The sequence below is a fragment of the Odocoileus virginianus genome, chromosome 2 (assembly GCF_023699985.2).
Source record: "Odocoileus virginianus isolate 20LAN1187 ecotype Illinois chromosome 2, Ovbor_1.2, whole genome shotgun sequence".
Classification (NCBI taxonomy): Eukaryota; Metazoa; Chordata; class Mammalia; order Artiodactyla; family Cervidae; genus Odocoileus; species Odocoileus virginianus.
In genome coordinates, this window is record NC_069675.1 from 59755692 (window position 1) to 59776203 (window position 20512).

Below are 20512 nucleotides of genomic sequence, written 5' to 3' on the forward strand. Positions count from 1 at the left end.
GTATAATATTTTATAGTCACTTTAAAAGTAGAGTTCATGGTAAAAGCCACTGAGTAACCCATTGTTGGTGGCTTCATTGTGTTGTGACCGTTGCAGGGAACTGCTGGATGTGTGGACTGAACTACAGGATGTCCATGATGCACATGGCTTGAGATATCAGTGGGGTGGCTCCCATAGCAACAAGAAACTTTTATGCTCCCTGGGAATAGACACCCGAAACATTGTAAGTTTATTAGTATCTTAGAAAATCCTTTAATCAACTTACCGATGTTTTTAAATTCTTTCACACCTCTGTACAAATTATGATAAACTAGTTTCTCAGAAAAATAGATATTCATTTGTTTAAATGTTCATTTATTTTAAATATGCCAACTTCTAAGTGTAAATCTATCTAGATTTTTCTCTGAAATTTCTTATCTTTAGAAAAAGATGTTTTAGTGTTTTTCCTTAAGTATGAGATGAAGGAATTGGGCTAGGAGATCAAAACTAGAACCCATAAGGGCAGTTTAACAATTTCTTCAATTTTTCACTCACAGTGTATATAATAAAGCATTACAAGAGTATTTTGGAAACTGTTTCATTGTATGACAAATCATTCTCTAAATACATATTCTTTCTTTCTAACATACATGTGTAGCTCTTCACGGGTAATAAGAAGCAACCTGTTATAGTGCCCATGTATGCAGCAGGGTTGGTAAGTACACTGATGCTTTTGCATGTAGTTATTATTGTTACGTTCATTCTGTAAAGTCATCTTACATAGCATGACATGGAAAGTGTATTTTAAGGTATGGTATGGGACCATTAAGAGAATAAATACAATAATATCCTTTTTTGATATCATAAATCCCTTCAAGTCTTGATCTGAGGACATTTTTCTGTATTTTATTTATTATAGACACTTTTAGTATTATTAGTGTTTATAACTTCTGTAAAATTCACCTTTGGAAGTCTCTCTCTTTTAATTTGTTTTTAAAAAGAAGAAACTGAAGTATCTGAAGCCTTAGATATCTATCATTTGTTTAAATGCATTTCTGATTATTTTTAAATAATGCAATGTTGAAGCCATGGATATATACAAAAGGTTGGAGACAGCAAATTATATAACAAATGAAAATGAGCCAGGACCCATAATTGGTCCTTAGTTTTTCCTTTAATGTTTTAAACGTGTTAAATTTTGTTTTTTCAGATATGCCAGGTAGTCCAGGAGAACTGAGGCATTTTCATTCTGTGCCTTATCAGGACTCGGTCACATTTGAAAGTTTGATGCGTTTGTGGTTTTTGGCATGTCTTTAAGTTATTGGTGCATAAAAATGTCCTGTCTATTAAACTAAAAGTATTTAAAATATTTTTTCACCAATAACTTGAAAATAAGGGAAAAAATACTATGTTTAAGAAAGAAAAAAAACCAAACTAAGGAACACATGGTATGGAATTTAAATTTAAAAACCCTTTATGTGCATGTGAAAATGAATTTGCTATGGAACTGGACCTTATTTTAATCTGCAAACTTCTCTATGAATAAGCTCTAATTATTGTTACTGAATTGAAATTTTGCTTTGTTTTGTTTTTGTTTGTTTTGTGAGGTTGGACAAAAAGCTTCTCTGAGCTTTTTTTAAAAGTCAAATTCTGCTCCTTTGTGAATGGTTATCTTGTATTTTCAAAACACCTTGATCATCCCTACTTTCTTTTATGTTGTAGGTAAATATAGTCCATAATGTTTCTTTAACTTTCTGGTTATTTGGATCTCTTTTCTCAAGAAGTAGCTTTCTAGAGATTGTTGATGGTGTTATTGTCATATTCTGAATAGGAAGTAGGAATTTAATTTGTGGGCACTTTCGTTCTGCATGTTGGGGACAGTAACCTATTTAATGCTTCTGTGTTAGACTCAACACATTAGCCAATTTTTAAAGTTTTATGAAGAGCTAAAGACTCATATCTGTGCTTTTTTTCCCTCTCTTAATTACAACCTTTTATTAGTAATGTAGTTTTACCATTTTTGTAAGCTTTTTAATACCAAAGTTGTTTTAGTGAATATATCATCTCCTCCTCCCTCTTTTTGATGCCTTACATTTAGAAGCATTCTTTTTCATATCTGGTTTTTCTGATTTCAAACTTTAAAGATACCTGGATTTTTTCCATAGTGCTTTACACACATGAGATGTTCTGTATCTTTTGATCTCATCTGGAGGAGTAGTACCTGAAGCAGTCAGCTGAGTCACTGGTTCTGAGACTTTGATGTGCATTAGAATTGCTTGAAAGACTTGTTTAAAATGCAGAGTGCTGGGCCCCACCCCCATAGTTTCTTATTCAGTAGGTCTGGGGTAGGAGAAGTTCCCAGATGATAGAGGAGCTACTGATGGGGACCACTTTGAGAACCACTGGTTTTAGGGAGAGTTCACATTAGAAAAGTTGGCTAAGACTAGTAATGGTTTACCACACGCATGGAGTGTTTCTAGAAGGGCACATGCCTTTATAATGCATATGACATTGAATTGGACCATGAATTTATTTTCATTTTTCAAGATGCTCGATTAAAGCCTTTCACGTGTACTGTTGTTAAGAACTATTGATATATATGTAAGTTATTTATTTTAGCGTATGCTCAATTTTATGAAAGTAGGGGGATTCTCCTGAAAGCAAATGTATAGATTCTAACTATAAGATTGTTAGACTTAGCAGCTTCCCTGCCCTGCCCCACCCCCCCACCCCCTATAAAAGGAGACTTTTATCTGGTTGATAATTCAAGAGCTTGTCAAGTTATTATTCTAAAATGTGTAAAAGCTTGGGCCTTCTTTCATGCCAGTAACCTGGCATGAAAATAACACATTGTTTTTAGTGTTTGGTAGAACAACAGATATAAAGTGCTGATTATTTTTTCTTCTTTGTTTCTGCACCCATCTTGAGTGTCTTTCTCTCTTACTGAAGGAGTGTGTTAGATTCTTAACATGCCTAGTGGAACATATAAGATGTTTTCCCCTCTGAAATGACTGTGCCTTTGCTTTGCCAATCCAAAGAACTAAGGCTCCCATCCTGTAGTGAGCAAGGATCAGACACTAAATTCACGTTGTAGCTTATGGATGTCATCACACTATGTGGTGTATTTTAGAATCCACTCCCACCTCTCCAAGTACCACCATGGTGTAATGTGTATGAAGAGTGCCCTTCCTGCAGTTCTGCGTCTGAAACATCAGAACAGTATTGGATTCTCAGGACATGGATGTAATAGGCTGTTTTGCTTGCCACTTCCCCCCCCCCACCATTCCACGTGTTTGTGCATTTTTGTGACAGTGATAACCAGGCACTCTAAAGCAAATCCAGTTTAAATTACAAGGTCTTGTTCAAAAAGTTTGGATTATAAAGGTATTATGAATTATTTCCCATTAGAGTGCTGTAGGATTTTCACTAAACAAAATTTAAGACTAGTTGCTTTTTGTCTTCAGTACTATCCAAATGACCTGTTTTCTTTCTGCTTTCTGCTAGTTTAACTTTCTTGTGAAGTTTATGGGCCAATCCTTCCCCCAACTAATAGCTAATATGCCTTTTTCAGGGTATGTTAGAGCCCACCAAGGAACCACTGAAACCACTATCTGCTGCAGAAAAAATCGCTTCCATCGGTCAGACCACCACTGTGTCACCAGAAATGAACACATGTACATCTGACCAATTCCAGGTAAAAATATCTGGATGTATATAGATACATTTATGCATATGTACATATGTATATGCATATCTACACATATGTCCACACACATTGTTGTTTCCCTTAATATGTAACTTTCCATTTTTAAAATATTTTAAAAATTTAGTTTCATGATAGGTGTGATTTCAGTTCTTATTAACATCCTTTGAAATACAATGAGAAAATTCTCTTTAAAAAAATAGAAAAGACAGTTTGAGAACTGGCTAGTTATGGGTAAGTCCTTTAAACCCATCTAGCCTTAGTCTTTTTACCTATAGAATAAGAACTCTGAAGCAGCAAAAAGTTGCTTACAGCTAGTACATTGTGTGATCACTATTACTGACACATAAATCTGGTAAGTGCTGAATTTTCAAAAAAAGAAAACATAGCATTTATACCAGCTCTTCAAGTCTGCCATTATGTGTTTTTCCTGAAGCTTGCAAAAATTTTATAAAGTTATAAAATTTAGGTGTGTAATTACATCAATAACTATTGTTTTAAGAGTTTGAATAAAGCTGTTAAGTTGAAAATGATACAGCCTTTAACAAAATATTGTATGGATTAAGAAAAAAAGAAGGCTTTCTTACCCTTCTTATCCTTTGCTACTCTGGTACATTTAAGCACAAATCATATTTCAGTCAAATATATTTAATATTAAAAATATATTTAATATTAAAGCCTTTCCTCTCACTTTTTTCCTGGGAGAACATAGCTACTTTGGTTTGCTTGCTTTTTTGACATCAAGTTAGCAACTGACTCAGTGCAGGTTAAAATTGTTTTTTAAAATATTAATATTTTTAATGAACATTACCATCTCTAAAATCTATTCTTGCTGTCTTTGTCATTTCTTAACCTTAAATATCATCACTAATTATGTCTAACACAAAAATGCATGTTTGGACACCCTTTCCCACCATGTGTTCCACTGAACACTCTTCACTAAAGAAGGGTTCCATAGTGAAGTGAGTTCGGGAAATATTTCATATCAAACCCTAAACAACCCTTGGAGGTTCACAACACATACATTAAGGACTCTGAAAAATCCTGCAGTGAATAACCCTATTTAATTTTATTTCATTTCTCAAATTTACTTGGCCATAGAACCCTTTTCTGTAGGGATCAGGGAAGAAGAATTTATAACACCTGTAGAACTAGTGTTTTGAAGAACATACTTTGGCAAATGATTTTGTAAAGCAGGGTCCTGTCTTTTCAGGTGTGTTTCAAGAAACATGTAATATTATTGCTGTGTACCACTGTGGTTTATACTTGAGCTTAGTTTCATTGTCCCTCTGAAACCAGTTTATTACTGTCACTGAATTCATGGGCTTGGAGACCTAATGCATAAAATGCCTGGCCTTATTGATTGGGCAACAGGCAAGGTGCCTTGGGCAAAATGTCTCAGTAGGCCGAGTCTGTCCTTAGCTCTCTTCCTTTCATTGGATGTTTATTGCCCTCTGGCTATCAGCTGTTCTCGAGGCCTGCCTTGTCTGTGCAGATTCCAGAATTACAGCACCTTCTCACTTCTGCCTCAGTCAGCATTCTTATTCCTACAGTGCTAGGTGTTAGGAAAGTAATTTGAGTACTGCCTGGTATGTTTTCTGGAAATGGAGCTGTTCTTAATTTGAGCCACTTGTTACTTTTCCTTGCTGCCTCCTCCTCTTCTCCTCCATCCAGCCACTTCCATGTATCACAACCCCATAAGCTATTACTTATTTTATTAATTAGCTATCACCTGTCATTTTTGCCTAGTCATACCTCTATATAATTTAATTATAGACTTGATTAAAAGTCTTGATAACCTAATAAAAAGCATGTGTGTTAATTTAATGGAACATTTTTAGTAGAAATCAACGTGTATTAATTTGATGGCGGTTAGTTGTAGCTGCACAAGGATTCAGCTGCTGCCATCTCTGTACAAACATATAGACCCCTATGTACTTGTAATCAAAGGACTGTCTCCCTAGTTATAGGCAAGTATGGGAATTTTCAGCGACATTGAAGCATATCTAACTTTTTTGCTAGAAGATGGAACTTGGTCTCTTGTTATTTATATTTTTTAAAAGCTCTTTTTAATCAAGTACTGCCTTTTATTCTGTTTCACATACACATTTCTCTTTTTTAAAAATACATATCAATATTGAATTAACAAGTTTATTCTATACTTTTTATGATATTTTTGTGATCCTCATTGGCTTTAGTTTTTAGGCTTTGGAAAACCAATGAAAACAGTATTTCCCAATGGAAGTTCAAAGTTATTTCTGAATTGACTTGAGCCTATGTAGGTCTGCTTTCTAACATTCAAACTGAAGATTTCAGCATGCATATCAGAATTTTGTGCTAAGATGCCTGACCTCCATCACTAAATTGCATGATCTTTGCTTGGCTCCATACTTTTGATTAAGGTTAAAATACTCAGCAAACACCTGAAATGCATTCTAAAGGTTCTCCATATAAAGTGTATTTCTTACCACTCTTCCTTGGCACACAGTGTATTTATTATTTTTCACATAACATTTTGGCTGTTCAGTCTTCCTCCTAATGATAATTTTCAGGTGAAACAACGATAAACGTTAGTGCTAGAAGCTTAGCAAAATGTGTCAGCAAAGACCTGTTCAATACCTGAATTTTTTTCCCAAAAAAGCAAACCTTCCTTTTATGTTTTGGCATCCTTGAACAGTGACTTTCAAACTTAGCATAGTGGCATAATTCTGACTATGACTGCATGCTTTTTGATCTCTCTTTTCTATTTCAGTTTGGTACCCACTAAATTTTTATCTTTTCTTTCAAATGAGTTTGTACTCATCAGTCTTGTTGCCATTATAACTCTTGTTTAGAAATTCAGTATTTTACTGATATCTGTTAATAAGGGTTTTTTTTAAAAAAGATAATTTTACCTGGAAAAAAAAATAACAGTTTACAGATAAAAAGCAGGTAGTGATACTTTTTGTTGTTGTTGACATCTTTTTTCACTGAATTTCAAGGTCACACCAATCACAGTGCCATACTGATTCCCTCTTGGTAAGGTTAGGATGTTAACCATGCTTTATTCACTGCCACGTGGAGTTAGCTCTCTGGCTAGCAGTTATCCACCTGGTTACCACCAGCAAATTTCCTCTCTCAGGCTACTTAATGTTGCTATTTCAGTTGTGAATCAGAATCTTAGAAAAAAGAAAAAAATGGCAGTCTAGCTCTGTACTCGTTTTACAATTAGAAAACCTATTTCCAAAGACTAAGTAATTTACCTAAAATCACATGTCAGTGCTGTACTTAGGACTAGAACCAAAGTCTCCTGTCTCTAACCTTTTCTTTCCCCCTCTTTTTATTATGAACTTGTCTCCTTTGGTCTCTGTGGTAATCATTCATGCCACATGAAGTTGTTTTTAAATGTTCCATTCCAGTGTTTCTCTTTGAGTTGCCTGCTTGTCAGTGCCAGTAGTTAACCTGTAATTAATTAGGTATCTGTTTTTCATCTGTCTCAATTCCACTAAATTTTGATTCATGATTTAGCACCTCATTATTATAATATTGGTTGTGTCTTCAAAATGCCATACATGTCTGTGAAAAGTAAAATTCCAGAAAATCATTGAAATATTTCAAAACATCCAGGTACTTGACATCATTTAGATAAAACATGTTAATGAAAGAGCTTTGCTTCGCTTTACCCAGAAATTTTGTTATTACATATATCTGAGTTTTATCCATCCTAGTTCTAAAGGTTTTCCTGATTGAGAAGTAGAACAAGTTGAATCTGTTGGAATACCTAGAGCTTTTTGTTTGTTTTTGAGATCAGCTAAAGAAGATCTTTTATAAATATTATTTATCAGTCTTGCAGGTAGGTTATGAACTAGATTTTCACCAGGATTTTTAGAACTTTTATTTGAAACAATTATAGATTTACAGGAAATTGCAAAGATCATACAGAAGAGGTGCCTTGTATCTTCACCAATTTTCCCCACAGTCACATTTTACATAGTTACAGAATAATATCAAAACCAAGAATATGACATTTGCTCAATATGCGTGTATAGTTCTGTGCTATTTTTTCATGTGACCACCACCACAGTCAAGATACAGCATTCCATCTCCCTCACCAACCCCCCATTCCACCTCTCTCTAATCCTGGCTGCCACTATTAGCGGTATTTTATTTTGTTTATATCTCCAGGCCTGACTTGATATGGGGGAGACCAAATGCTGATAGCAACATGCCCATCACTGGTTATCAAAGCAGTTGTATTATAATAAATTAGCCAATTCACGTTCTTTTCCTACAGGGAACAGTGTCTTTGTCTACAGAGAAAAAATGATTAAAATTTTAATAAGTGCCTACCTTACAGTGAGCAAAACAGAAAAAAAAGATGATAGTAAGAGTCTAGTAAAAGGTTATTTCAATAAGTGTTGCCAACACCACTCCCAAAATAAAAGAAGAAAATGAAGAAAATGTATTTTTTCCCCCCTGTCAGGAATATTCTTAAAATAAAGCATGGATCATTTTCAAAATGTTTTGTACTACCTTCCATCTTATATTTATCATTTGCTTATTTTATCCTTATGTGTTTGGCAGTTAACAGAGTTTTTAAACATAGAATATTCAAATGAGTTCTGAGTATACTTTTCAGTACATTATTTTAAAAATTCTAATACTGATTATAAGTAATTTCTAAATTAGAGAAGGTTATAAGTTTTTTTAAAAAAAATGTATATATATAAGGAAACCAAATAAATTAACATCCATGTTTATACAGCTAGTTTCTTAGTCCTTAATAACCCAGCTTGCCTCCAATTCAGTATGCTGCCTTCTCTCTTGCCTTGTATTCTCTATTAAGAAATTGTAAGTGGCTAATCATTTAAAATAAAATAGATCACTCTTTAGTGAAAAAAGATCAGTGAGGTTTTCAAGCCAGTAGTTTAAATTGTGAATGGACAATAGATTGAAATCTTGATATAGAATCAGTCTATAAACTTCTGTTTGAAAATGTAAGAGAATTCCATTTCTCAGATACACCATTTTTAATGTCAACAAGCTGTACTGTTTATAAATTTTGCAATTTCAGTTTGTGTTAATATTTGTAGATAACCTCCTGAAATTGTAAATTATCCCAACTTTGTCTTTAGGTATTTTATTGCCTAATGATCTTGCTATAATAGTGTTTTGTTCTGTTTTTAAGGATTCTTTATGTTGCTACAGCCTATACTGATTAATTTTGATTTTTTGGTTTTCAACTCTAGGAGTCTCTACCACCCGTCCAGTTTGACTGGAGTAGCAGTGGCCTTACTAACCCTTTAGATGGTACGTCTCTCCGTAGAGCCTCTAGCGCCAGAGCTAGAGTTAAGAAAGCTACAAAGTTCAGACAGACTTCTCTCTGCTGATTTCCATTTTTGTTTGAACATAACTTCTTATCTTTGGAAATTCAGGCTTTCTTTCTGAATAGTAATTGCTCATGAAACCAGCTGTTACTATTATTAACAGTATTAATGTCCATATCTAAGTAGTAGTAACCAAATAAAACTTTAGTTTCTTCTTAAGTCAAAGATAAGCTTCTTTATTTCTCACAAATATTTAGGTAGTTTAAATAACATTTTAGGTAGACCAATTTATTTGAAATTTTTTTCTGTAGTTTTAGTTTATGGAATTTTCTTGGATGCCAAGTCTTGTGTCTAGAGGCTGCTTTAAAGCACAAAGCACAATTATTTAACCAAAAACAATGTGCAAATAGATCCATATTTATTGACTCAAAGTAGTTTTCAGACTTAATAATATTTTATAGAGCACTTGTATGCAAATGAAAAATGAATGATTTTCATGCTCCTTTTCTAAAACTTATCTCAAAATACTAGTAGGTAGTTCCAGAAATAATTGGTTTCTCCTATGGCTTTAAAAGAAAATCCTGAGAAAGGATTAACTTATTCTAATAAGGTGGGGTCTTTTAATAACACAAAATACTAGGTTTCCTGTGTGTTGATATCACAAGTTTTAATCGGACTCTAAAGTACAATTATTCTTACTGCTTATACTTCATAAGTTGTTTGAGCCATGGTCTGAAACACCTGTTACTCTTACCAGCTCTGCCTTAGAGTGGGGGATCCTAGGGTACCTGGAAAGCATCCAATTGAATAACAGTGCTGAAGGAAAGCCTGGATGCACCTTTTGCTGTTGTCTGGTGTCCTATTCAGTCAAATCATCATGCTTTTTATTAACAAAAAACTTCTTTAAAAATGTATACTATTTCTGATTACTGTTTCAGAGTTAAAGGGGAACAGTACAGCTTGAGGTTGCACATCAGGGTAGGGCAGTTATGACATTTCTATTACCTTATTTTATTTTAAACTAAGTTAATGTATTGGTGCGTGTCCTGAAACTGACAACTTTGTCACTTTTAAAATCATTCATTAGAAACCAACACTACTAACATAAAAGATTGATTTGGGCATGTACAGTGATTTAATATTGGGTTGAGATTAAAGTATTGTTTCCCTTTAACGGGTACACTTTCCCCCTTGGTCTTTCTGGTATGGCTTCAAGTTTCGATTGAAAAAACTGAACTCCTAACTAAAACCTTACAAAGTGTTGAATTATTTACATTGTACATGAGAAAATGTACATTAAATTAAACTGTTACTTTAGAAATGTCCTTAGCAATGAAAAACTAATACTGTACACATTGTTTTAATGTTGATTTTAAAATGTGTAATGACTACTAATTATAACCTGCATGTTCAAGTGTGTGTCTTACCCCTTTTTACACATAACCCCTCCTCCCTTGGCTTACCTTCTGTGTGGCTGCCTACCAACACGGTCACTGAATTTCAAGCTAGTGGAGGTTCCACTCTTCTGAACCTTGATTTCTTTGGGCCCGTGGATGACAGTAGCTCTAGCAGCAGCACCACAATCCCAGGTCAGCAGAGTGTTAAAACCACAATTCTAGTATATTTACTAAAAGCATGACCACATCACTTGACTTTCCTATAAACAAGGAAACAAATAGATTATATTATCTGTGGTGTCTTTCTAATACTTTTCTTTCCTCTATCTACTGTTATTTTCTAGTATCTGACTATAACAAGTGACTTATGTGAAAAATGTATTTTAAGGAAAGGTTTGTCAGAGTGTAATAGTCAGAGCTGAAAGTAGTTTCTAGATACAAAACAGCCCTAATGTCCTTTACATAGTTAAAGGCAGGGTTTTTTCCCCCCCTGTAAATAGAAAATGTGATTTTTTTTGTTTTTTTTTTAGAAAATGTGATCTTTTATATGCTTTTTTTTAAAGCATATTCTACAGAACCATTTGAAAAAATGCAAATTTAGATATATAAGAATATTTTAGTACACGGTGACATTATAGTGTCTGTGATAATAGAACCTTTACAGATTCTAGTGTTCAATTAGTTATTTATTAGTGCTGCTAAATGTATAATTAGGTTCCAAAATGTTAGAGTCTAGCACTTAGTTATATATTCCCACATAGAATTATTACTGTTTTTATGTAGCTCTTGAATAGAAAGCTTACTGTTAGTTTTTCATGGAGGGAAAAAAAAATGTTAAAGGTGATAGCAGAAAATAATTGCTGTGAGATACTAAAAGCTAGAAATTAAAACTTATTGGAGTGCCTGTTAATGTTCAGCCTGGCAAAAGTTCAGTTCATTGACCCAAGGACTAATGTACTTTGTCATTTTCTAACTGAATAAAAAATTAAAATATAATGGCATTTTTATGTTTATATTTTATTTAATATAATTTTAATGACTCTCTGTCATCCCTGCTTGTGCTCTGGTAATCACGCCTTTTGATCACCAGATGGCTATTACAGTGCCCTGTAGATGCTGATGCCCAGAATGCGTAGTCACGGTCCCTGTCAGACCCTACTAGGATCAGGTAGATAGCCAGCCTGGTTCCTGAGAATTTGCTGGTTTTATTCTATTCAACTAGATAACCCTGCCACCCACTTCTAGCAGTTCAGGAGCTATAATGGAAAATGGGGGAGGCTAAGAGAATAATCAGCTAAGGGTGAGGCTGGGTCCCAGGATACCCATCTCCAAGCCTGGTTTATGGAAATCTGATTGTATTATAAGGACGTTCCAAGGCCGTTTTGTAGAGTGACTGGATTCCTCAAATCTAATCCCTTGGTTATCATTTTCATTGTTTCCAAGATTTAACAAGCATATAAGAAACTAATCTGTGTCTGGTTTTAACTTCAATATGGTATTTCACTATTTAAATTACTTCTAAATACATGTGAGCTATGGAATGACCTGGATGAGTAGTTTTTAATACTTAATGGGGGGTGGGGGAACCAAAAAACTTATGTATCGGTTTCCTTATTACTATAATCCCAAGAATGAGGTCAGTTCAGTTCAGTTGCTCAGTCGTGTCCTGACTCTTTGTGACCCCATGAACCGCAGCATGCCAGGCCTCCCTGTCCATCACCAACCAAGCTCCTATTTTTAATTTGCTCTCAGCTTTGTTTTGTCATGAACTGTATGGTAACTTAAATGAGGTCACTATTTTTGGATGCCTAAAAACCTGGTTTAAATTTAACTTTTGGTTACATGTCAAACTCAGTTAGAAGTCATCCATAAGAGCACAAATAATCTGACCAAATAAAGAAGTACAGAAATGACCTGATAACCAGGTTCAGTATACATAGCTTGGAGAAGAGCAAGCAGTTTCTGAGGTTTATAGCTATAATGGAAGTGAAATTAGCATGGTCGATTGTGATCCTTACTTCAGAACCTCTTAAATATTTTTGTTCCATTTTTTCATGATTATGCTCTAGCCTCTGTGTAAACCTGATTACTATAAAGATGCTTTGACTTGCTTTATTGCTACTGGGTTTTGTTAAAACTTACCATCAAGCTGTAGGTGTAAACACTTCCCTGAGTATTCCATTTCACCACTTGCTTGCACTTTTTCTGACTTGTTTCTGGGAAAGTCATTTTGTCTTAGCTTGCAGTTATTTATTTTGTGTTTGAGACTTAGGAGGTTGGCATAGAACTTGGTTGGCTAGTTTTATTTCTGTAACTGAACTATGCCTCATTAAGGTTCTGTTTAAAAAAAAAAAATCTTTTCCATTAAAAAAAAATTTACTCTCCAGTTTTTTGTGTAGAGTAGTTATCTTGGTTTTGAAAAATATAAAATAAAGCCATAGTACTTTTTTTTGGTGATAATGGTTTTAGAGGGCTGGGGGAGGTTGATTTGGGTTTTGTTGTTGTTGTTGTTGTTGTTTTCAATCTCCCACTTTCCTGTTTGACAGCCAAGTGGCCAGTATTTTACAAACCCAACTAAATTTTCACTAGCACTTTCCTGTTGCCAGTCAGATTGCAGTTGTTTATTCTGCATTATGCATTCACCATCTACCTAAATTTTGTGGTTACTTGGAATAGAACCTTTCACAGTAGAGGAAGGAGGTGCTTTGGGTTCATCTGGTCCTGCTTTACAAGCATCTGTAAATTTTTGCATTTTAGCTGCATATTTATGCTTATTATAGAAATAGAAAGGGGCTTTTAAATTATATTTTGAAACTGTACCTTAATGAACTATTAAGAACTTGGGAGAGTCAACATTTTCTATAGCCTTCCTGCCTTGTTGGACATGGTAACTGTGAAAGCCGCTTTTGCTGGTATAATTTCTGTAAACATCTGAGATCTGTGTTTACATCTGCTAGTCAGCTACAAAGTTGGTTCATAGAAAGCAGTTCCTGATTTTCTTCTTAACCTTGAAATACCCTAAAAGGAGATAACTTGTAAGCATCAATATATGACTCTTTTATATATAACTTTATCTGCTGATCTTAAAGACTTTTTTAAAAAATGATAAGTAGAATTTGATGGAACTATAAGACATTTGTACTTAAAATCTGCTTTTCTATTCAAAACTACTGAATTTGCTGAAACCAAAGAAAGGGTAGAATTAAAAAATTTTTGTCTGATTGTCTTTATTTTCCTAGTTGAAAATTTTAACAAGTTGAAAATACTTGTTACTTGTTTTTTGTAGTCATCATATTTTATATAAATTAATATTCAAGGAAGTTTAAAAATATGTATGTGTATTTTAATGAAGTCAGACAGGAAGGATTTTACTAGACTTCTACAATAAATCTAATCCTAATGAACTCAGCTTCATTTTGAATTTTTCCAAGAAGATATTTGAACTGTTAGCCACTAGATTCAGCCGTGAAACTCTAGGAGTGTAATTAACCCTTGAGACAATGTTCATTTTGTTCAAAAGTAGCACTTTTATTCACTTTTTCTGAAAATATTTTACCTCCCCACTTCTTAACTAAAGAACATTGTGGTATATAACTTTTCTTTATAATAATTTAATTTTTTGGATAATATTTCATGTCCTCAGATAGTCAGAATGTATTTAAATTAACCAAATCATTTAGTGTATGTGAGACTTTACATTAACTTCCAAATTTGGGGGTATGAGTGAAAATACGGAGGAAAAATGGTCATGGAGATAAGGGAAAATAGAGGTTCAAAAACTGAGGTTAAATCAGTCCCTTTAAAAATTGAGGTGTCATATTGTGTAACAAATCATTGTGCATTCTATTTGTAAAACATTGTTAACTTTCATATCACAGACAAATCCAGCGTTTAGGGAGTTTCCTATAGCAGGCAGGTTTTTTTTTTATAAGTATTTGAATGATATCTGCTACATAAATGTTAGATTAATTAAGGCTATATTTATACCAAAGTGGAATTTTAAAAAGTATTTTCCTACTTTATAAAAACTCTGAAAAGTGGAATTTATAATTTAAAAAGTAAATACAATGTTACAGTGTTCTAAAGATGTGTTTACTTATAAAGACTCAGATGTTTACAGAATAATTGCCTTTTGCATCTTGGATTGTGGCTAATCGAGTAAGCCATTGCAGCACGCCGTCACTGACTGTCATTTTATACTATAAGGTGTGGATCCAGAGTTGTATGAATTAACAACTTCTAAGCTGGAAGTCTCCACCTCAAGCCTCAAAGTGACTGATGCATTCGCGAGACTCATGTCCACAGTAGAGAAGACAAGCACATCTACCAGGTAAAAGCTAGTGTTCATTACACCCTAATTTTGAATTCTGCGTTTGAACAAAGTGCCCAGATGGGAAAGCATGTAAGTTGGTAGTATTTCAATATATTGTACTAAAATTCACTTTATATTTATATAAATGCAATGGATGCCCAATTCCAGAAAATAGTATCAAGTTATGTTTAATTATGAATTTACTGGAGCAGAGCTATTTCATGAGAGACTGGAAAGGGCTGACATGTGGTCTTTTTCTCTTTCCCTACGCCTATACCCAACTTTGTAACAGAAGAGTCTGATTAAAGAATTGAGATCATAAAACCACTGCAAAAATGCTCCCCCTTTTCCTTCCTGACTACTGAGGTGATCATCTTTGGGGTCCCAGTTTGACAATCCCAGAGTCATGTAAGCTAATCCTTTCACCTCCAGGCTAAGAGAGATGGGCACAGCCACTGTTTTGTTTTCTGAATATTTGCTGATGTGTGGCACCTTTTATTTAGGTCCTGAAGCCTTGTTTTTAACAAGCCTTCTGGGATCCCCTTAGGTTCATGACCTTTAGAAAAGCAGTTTTCTCAGATACCAGGAATGTCATGTGGGCTTGTGTGTAGGATTCAAAAAACCTTTAGTTTTACATAATTAGCTCTGGAATAACCCACTGCTCTGACGCGCTAGCCGTAAAGTAAGGCAGTCTCTAATAAGAAGGTGGTCGTTGTGAAGGAAACCTCTGCTTCGAGAGCAGATACCAGTGTTGCCTGGGGTACCAACTCTGCTGTCCCAAATCTGTGATTCACTGGCAGTTTAAAATGAAAATATTTTGACTCTTCTTGCAGTCCAGTAATTGAGACTCCACACTTCCAAGGTGAGGGGGTGGGGTGTGGGTTCAGTCCCTGTTTGGGGATCTAAGATCCCACATGCTGCATGGTGTGGCCAAGAAAAAAAAGTGGAAATACTGACCTTTGCCCAGTTAGGCAGAGATATTATAGCGCTTTCTCCTGGGTAAATACATTCCATTCACATGTCAAATTCAGATTTATCTTTTAAATCAATTCTTCTGTAGAAAAACATCCATTTAAAAACTAACTTTTTTCTTTGTGAATAATAAATGCTTACCTGTCTTAAAACTTTGGCTTGAATTTTTCACATGGCCTTTTAAACTGTATTGTGTGCTGAAGTATCCATTCAATAGCTATTATTATTAATACACTTAATGTTCATAATTAAGAAAATCCCTTATTATATGTTTTATAAGCAAGGCTGCCCTGAACTCTAATCAGGAATGGGTTTGTAGTCTGCCCATTCTTGCTTAGCCGCAGATTCTCTCCCTCATTCTCGTCGCCCATTTCTTTGTTGTAATATTACCTGGCACAGTTAAGCCTCCTATCAAGCTAGTGTAGATTTTTTGCTTGCTTTCTAATTTTTTCTCTTTCCAAATAAATTGTATTTTCAACTTAATGTTCTTCTTACTCAAATTTCTCATCCATTTTTTCTATATATGTTAACTAAAGGCTAATGACTTTAAAAACAAGCAAAAAAGTGATGCTTTTTTTTTTTTTTTTATCATTTGGGCTTTCTCCTGCTGTTTATTGTACAGCCTTTTCTAAGGGCAGTCCTAGTGTTTCCTCACCTTTTTCCCTGGGCAGTCTCACTGAGGGAACTGTAGGAATGTTGCAAGTCTCTGTGGTGAGAATTCATTGTTTCTGCCATTAGGAGGAGCTCTAAGCCACGTAGTTAACTTGCTTGCTCTCCTAACTTTGCAACTCACCCTTGAAACATTCTGTACACTGAGGCACTCTTCCACTCTTCCAACTTAAATAACTTTTAACTTATTTTCATTTTTTTCTCTTATTCTGTACTGTTATGGGATGAACTGAAACTGTAGTGTGCATCTTGGGGTTAGTGTTGTAACTGAATTGGTCACTAATACCTGTCCAGCTTCACATTTAAAACACAATGAAATGGAAGGAAAACAAGTTGCCACCTTTGAATTTTCTGTTTTGAGGAATTAACTATTCGAAAATGGTGAGAAGTGCAAATATTCACAGGTCTTACAATTAGAAGTTAATACTGTAAAATGTCCCCATGAGTGAATCTCAGTTGTACAGGGAAGAGAGAGGGTGGTGACATAGTTTCAACAGAATTTTTAAAGTGTCTTTGTTATTTTTAGGTTTTGTTTCATTTTTTGTTTTTGATTAAAACAAAATTTGAAGTGTACACCCCAACCAAATCTTGGCTTTTGTCAGTACACAGAAGACACAGTGAAAAAGCATTGAGGAACTGTAGTGTGAGGAAGGGTTAAGAAACAGTGGTCTAGGTAGAGGAAATTTGCCATATAGCAAACAACATTCCATACTCTTTTCCAAATGCCTTTGCATATGTAAGAGAAAATACATGTGCTCTTCTCTTTCTAGACATAGATTGTGAAAATGACTTAGTTTTTAAAGAAATGCAAGTTCTCAGTTTTAAAATAGTTCCATCTTCTAGCTTACCTTTTCTAATACAGAGAAAAATTACTTCCTAATCCTAATCAGTGTGTAGCAGCTAGTTAATAGCCACAGACTTTTAGCTGAAGCTTATATAAGCCAAAGGACTAGTTTTCAAAAGGCATACGTGGTTTTTTTGTTCTTTTTTTTTTTTACCTTTTAATTGACATATATTCACATACCATGAAATTCACCCGTCTCAAGTATACGATTCAGTAGCTTTTAGTGTATTTGCAACGTTGTGCAACCATTTTTGTTGTTGAGTCGCTCAATCATGTCCAACTCTTTGCAACCCCATGGACTGCATACACCAGGCTTTCCTATACTTCACTGTCTCATGGAGTTTGCTGAAACTCGTGTCCATTGAGTCAGTGATGCCATCCAACCATCCCGTCCTCTATCATCCCCTTCTCCTTCCGACGTCAATCTTTCCCAGCATCAAGGTCTTTTCCAGTGAGTCGGCTCTTCACATCAGGTGGCCAAAGTACTGCAGCTTCAGCCTCAGTATCAGTCCTTCCAGTGAATATTCAGGGTTGATTTCCATTCGGATTGACTGGTTTGATATCCTTGTATGTAGACCAAGGGACTCTTAAGAGTCCTCTCCAGTGCCACAGTTTAAAAGCATCAATTCTTCAGTGCTCAGCCTTCTTTATGGTCCAACTCTCACATCCATACATGACTCCTGGAAAAACCGTAGCTTTGACTAGACAGATGGTCAGCATAGTAATATCTCTGGTTTTTAATACATTGTCTAGGTTTGTCATAGCTTTTCTTCCAAAGAGCAAGCATCTTTTAATTTCATGACCAGTCACCATCTGCAGTGATTCTGGAGCCCAAGAAAATTAAGTCTGTCACTGTGCAACCATTACCACCATCTAATTCCAGAACATGTATATCATCCCTAAAAGAAACCCCATCCCCATTAACAGTCACTCCCTATATTCTACTTTTTCTAGCTCCTGGCAGCATTATGCCTTCTATGTCTATGGATTTTCATATTCTGGTTATTTCATACTAATGGAATAATACATTATATAGCCTTTTGTGTGTGACTTCTTTCAGTTAGCATAATATTTTCAAGCTAGCCATATTGTTGCGTGTTTTGGTACTTTCCATTCCTTTTTATGGCTGCCTAGTAGTCCATTGTGTGGCTGTACCACATTTTGCTTATCCATTAATCAATTAATGTGCATTTGAATTGTGTCCACTTTTCGATTATTTTAAGTAGTGCTGCCATGAACATTCATGTACAAGTTTTTGTGTGGACAAATGCTTTCAGTTTTCTTGTGGGTGGAACTGCAGTGTTACATGGTTATGCTACACTTAATTTTTTGAAGAACTACCAAACTGTTTTCCAAAGCAGTGGCCCCGTTTTACATTCCCACTAATAATGTCTGAGAGTTCCAATGTCTCTACATTCTCACAAGGCTTGTTATTATCTGACTTTTTGGTTATAACCCTGCCAGTGGGTATGAAGCGACATCTCATTGTCATTTTGATTCACATTTCCCTGATGGCCAGTGAAATTTTTTTAGGTGTTTGTTGAATAGTTGTATCTCTTCTTTAAGAATATTTTTCTTGTTGTAAGATTTCTTCTGGATACTTGACCTTTATCAGATATGATTTGCAAATGTTTTATCTCATTCCATAGGCTGTTTTTTCACTTCCTTGGTTAGTATCCTGTGAAACACAAAAGTTTCTTAATTTGAGGAAGCCCTATATATATATTTATATACATACATATATACATATATGTATGTTTCATTGCTTATACCTTAGATGCCATATCTAAGAAACCATTGCCTACCTCAAGGTCAGGAAGTGTTGCACTAAGTTTTCTCATAAGTGTTTCATAATTTCAACTCTTAAATTTAGTTCTTTGATCCATTTTGAATTAATTTTTAAATATGATGTAAGATAGGGATCCAACTTCATTCTTTTGCACATGGATATGCAGTTCTACCAGTGATAGTTGTTGAAAAGACTGTTCTTTCCCAGTTTCTCTCTTGTTGAAAATCAGTTTAACCATAATTGTATGGGTTTATTTCTAGACTCTTAATTGTATTGTATTGGCCAAAAAGATAAATCTTAACTTGGGAGAGTATAAATCAAAAAGAGGTCATTGCCTTTGCCTCTTGGGGAAAGGCCATGATGTAACGTTTTATTTTCAAATTCCCAAGCGTTTTCTCCTTTCTCACATCGTAAGAAAACTAGAGCCCATCAGCTCCTCAGTGACTACGGCCAAGTGCACAAAATACGAGCCATGTAAGCTTCTCTCAGTTTAAATTCAGCTTCAGGTGGCCTTCACGTGGTGCCTCTGAAAGAAGGCAGTTGGTAGAAACTCTAGAATGGTCTTTACCAACCATTCCTTGGGTGAAGACTTCTTTGCTCTCCTTCCCCACACCCCATCTGCACTCCACAAATGAGGAAGTGCATTTAGGTGGGATTTTACTTGTTACTGTTTTTAATAACTTTTTATCTTTACAAAAGCAGTAAGAATAGAAAGAAAATACAGACAAAATGTTTTTAATTAAAGTATCACATTCTTACCAGTCAGATCACTGTAACTCCCTAGTTCAATTCTTTGAGATCTTTATTTTTGCAAATATACACATATAGTTGTTGTTTTAACCAAAAATGAGATTTTATAGTCTATGCAAATTGAGCCTACTCTTGTAGTCAGTGGTCTCCATCTGTCGATTTCAGTAAATTTTCATTTCATCTAACACTAGGGCTGTATGTATTCAAATTCCCAACAGTGTCCTTTATCTCTGCTTTCTCCAGATCAATATCTAGTCTAGGACATTTGTACTTAACTGTTAGGACTAGGTCACTTTTAACCTAGTATATCTACCTCCATCCCTTCTGTTGGCTTCTCAGTGTAACAACACTCGCTGGTTGAAAAGGTCAGTCCATGTGTCCTACAGAACATCCCAACCTCTGGATTTGTCTATTTGCTTCCTTCAAGTAGTTTTCAAATGTTTCTCCGTTTCCCTTATTTCCTATCAGCTAAATATTCTATCTAAAGGTTTGATGGATTCAGGTAAAACATTTTGGCTGGAAGACATCATAGGTGCTGTGTCACATCAGAAGACACAATGTCATTTTGACCCCATCGTGAGTGATGCTGAGATTGACTACTGGTGAGAGGCTGCCCTTTCCTGTGGAGCCTTCCAGCTGTTCACTCTGAGACTAAAAAGTGCCCCAGACTCTCTGGTTTTATTTTGGAATAATGCAGATAGTCAGTTTCCCATCCACCTCATAGTTTTTCTGTGATTTAAGTGCCATTAAAAATGTAGACTTTAATCAGAAGAATTTTGGAGTGTGATTCT

At 34.9% G+C, this 20512-nt stretch overlaps 1 protein-coding gene across 4 annotated transcripts in view; it reads left to right on the top strand.

The window, feature by feature from the left end:
• The window catches only part of AFTPH (aftiphilin), a 70558-nt gene that overhangs the window by 48205 nt on the left and 1841 nt on the right, over nucleotides 1–20512 (top strand). For 2 of the 4 annotated variants that reach the window (XM_020916207.2, XM_070480174.1), the window contains exons 4-9: nucleotides 97–223; nucleotides 638–694; nucleotides 3551–3673; nucleotides 8911–8971; nucleotides 10494–10577; nucleotides 14592–14715. In XM_020916207.2, the coding sequence (XP_020771866.2) occupies nucleotides 97–223; nucleotides 638–694; nucleotides 3551–3673; nucleotides 8911–8971; nucleotides 10494–10577; nucleotides 14592–14715 (576 nt within the window). Of the gene's footprint in view, nucleotides 1–96; nucleotides 224–637; nucleotides 695–3550; nucleotides 3674–8910; nucleotides 8972–10493; nucleotides 10578–14591; nucleotides 14722–20512 lie in introns of those variants that run through there. The other 2 variants (XM_020916211.2, XM_070480176.1) reach the window with 2 other exon arrangements.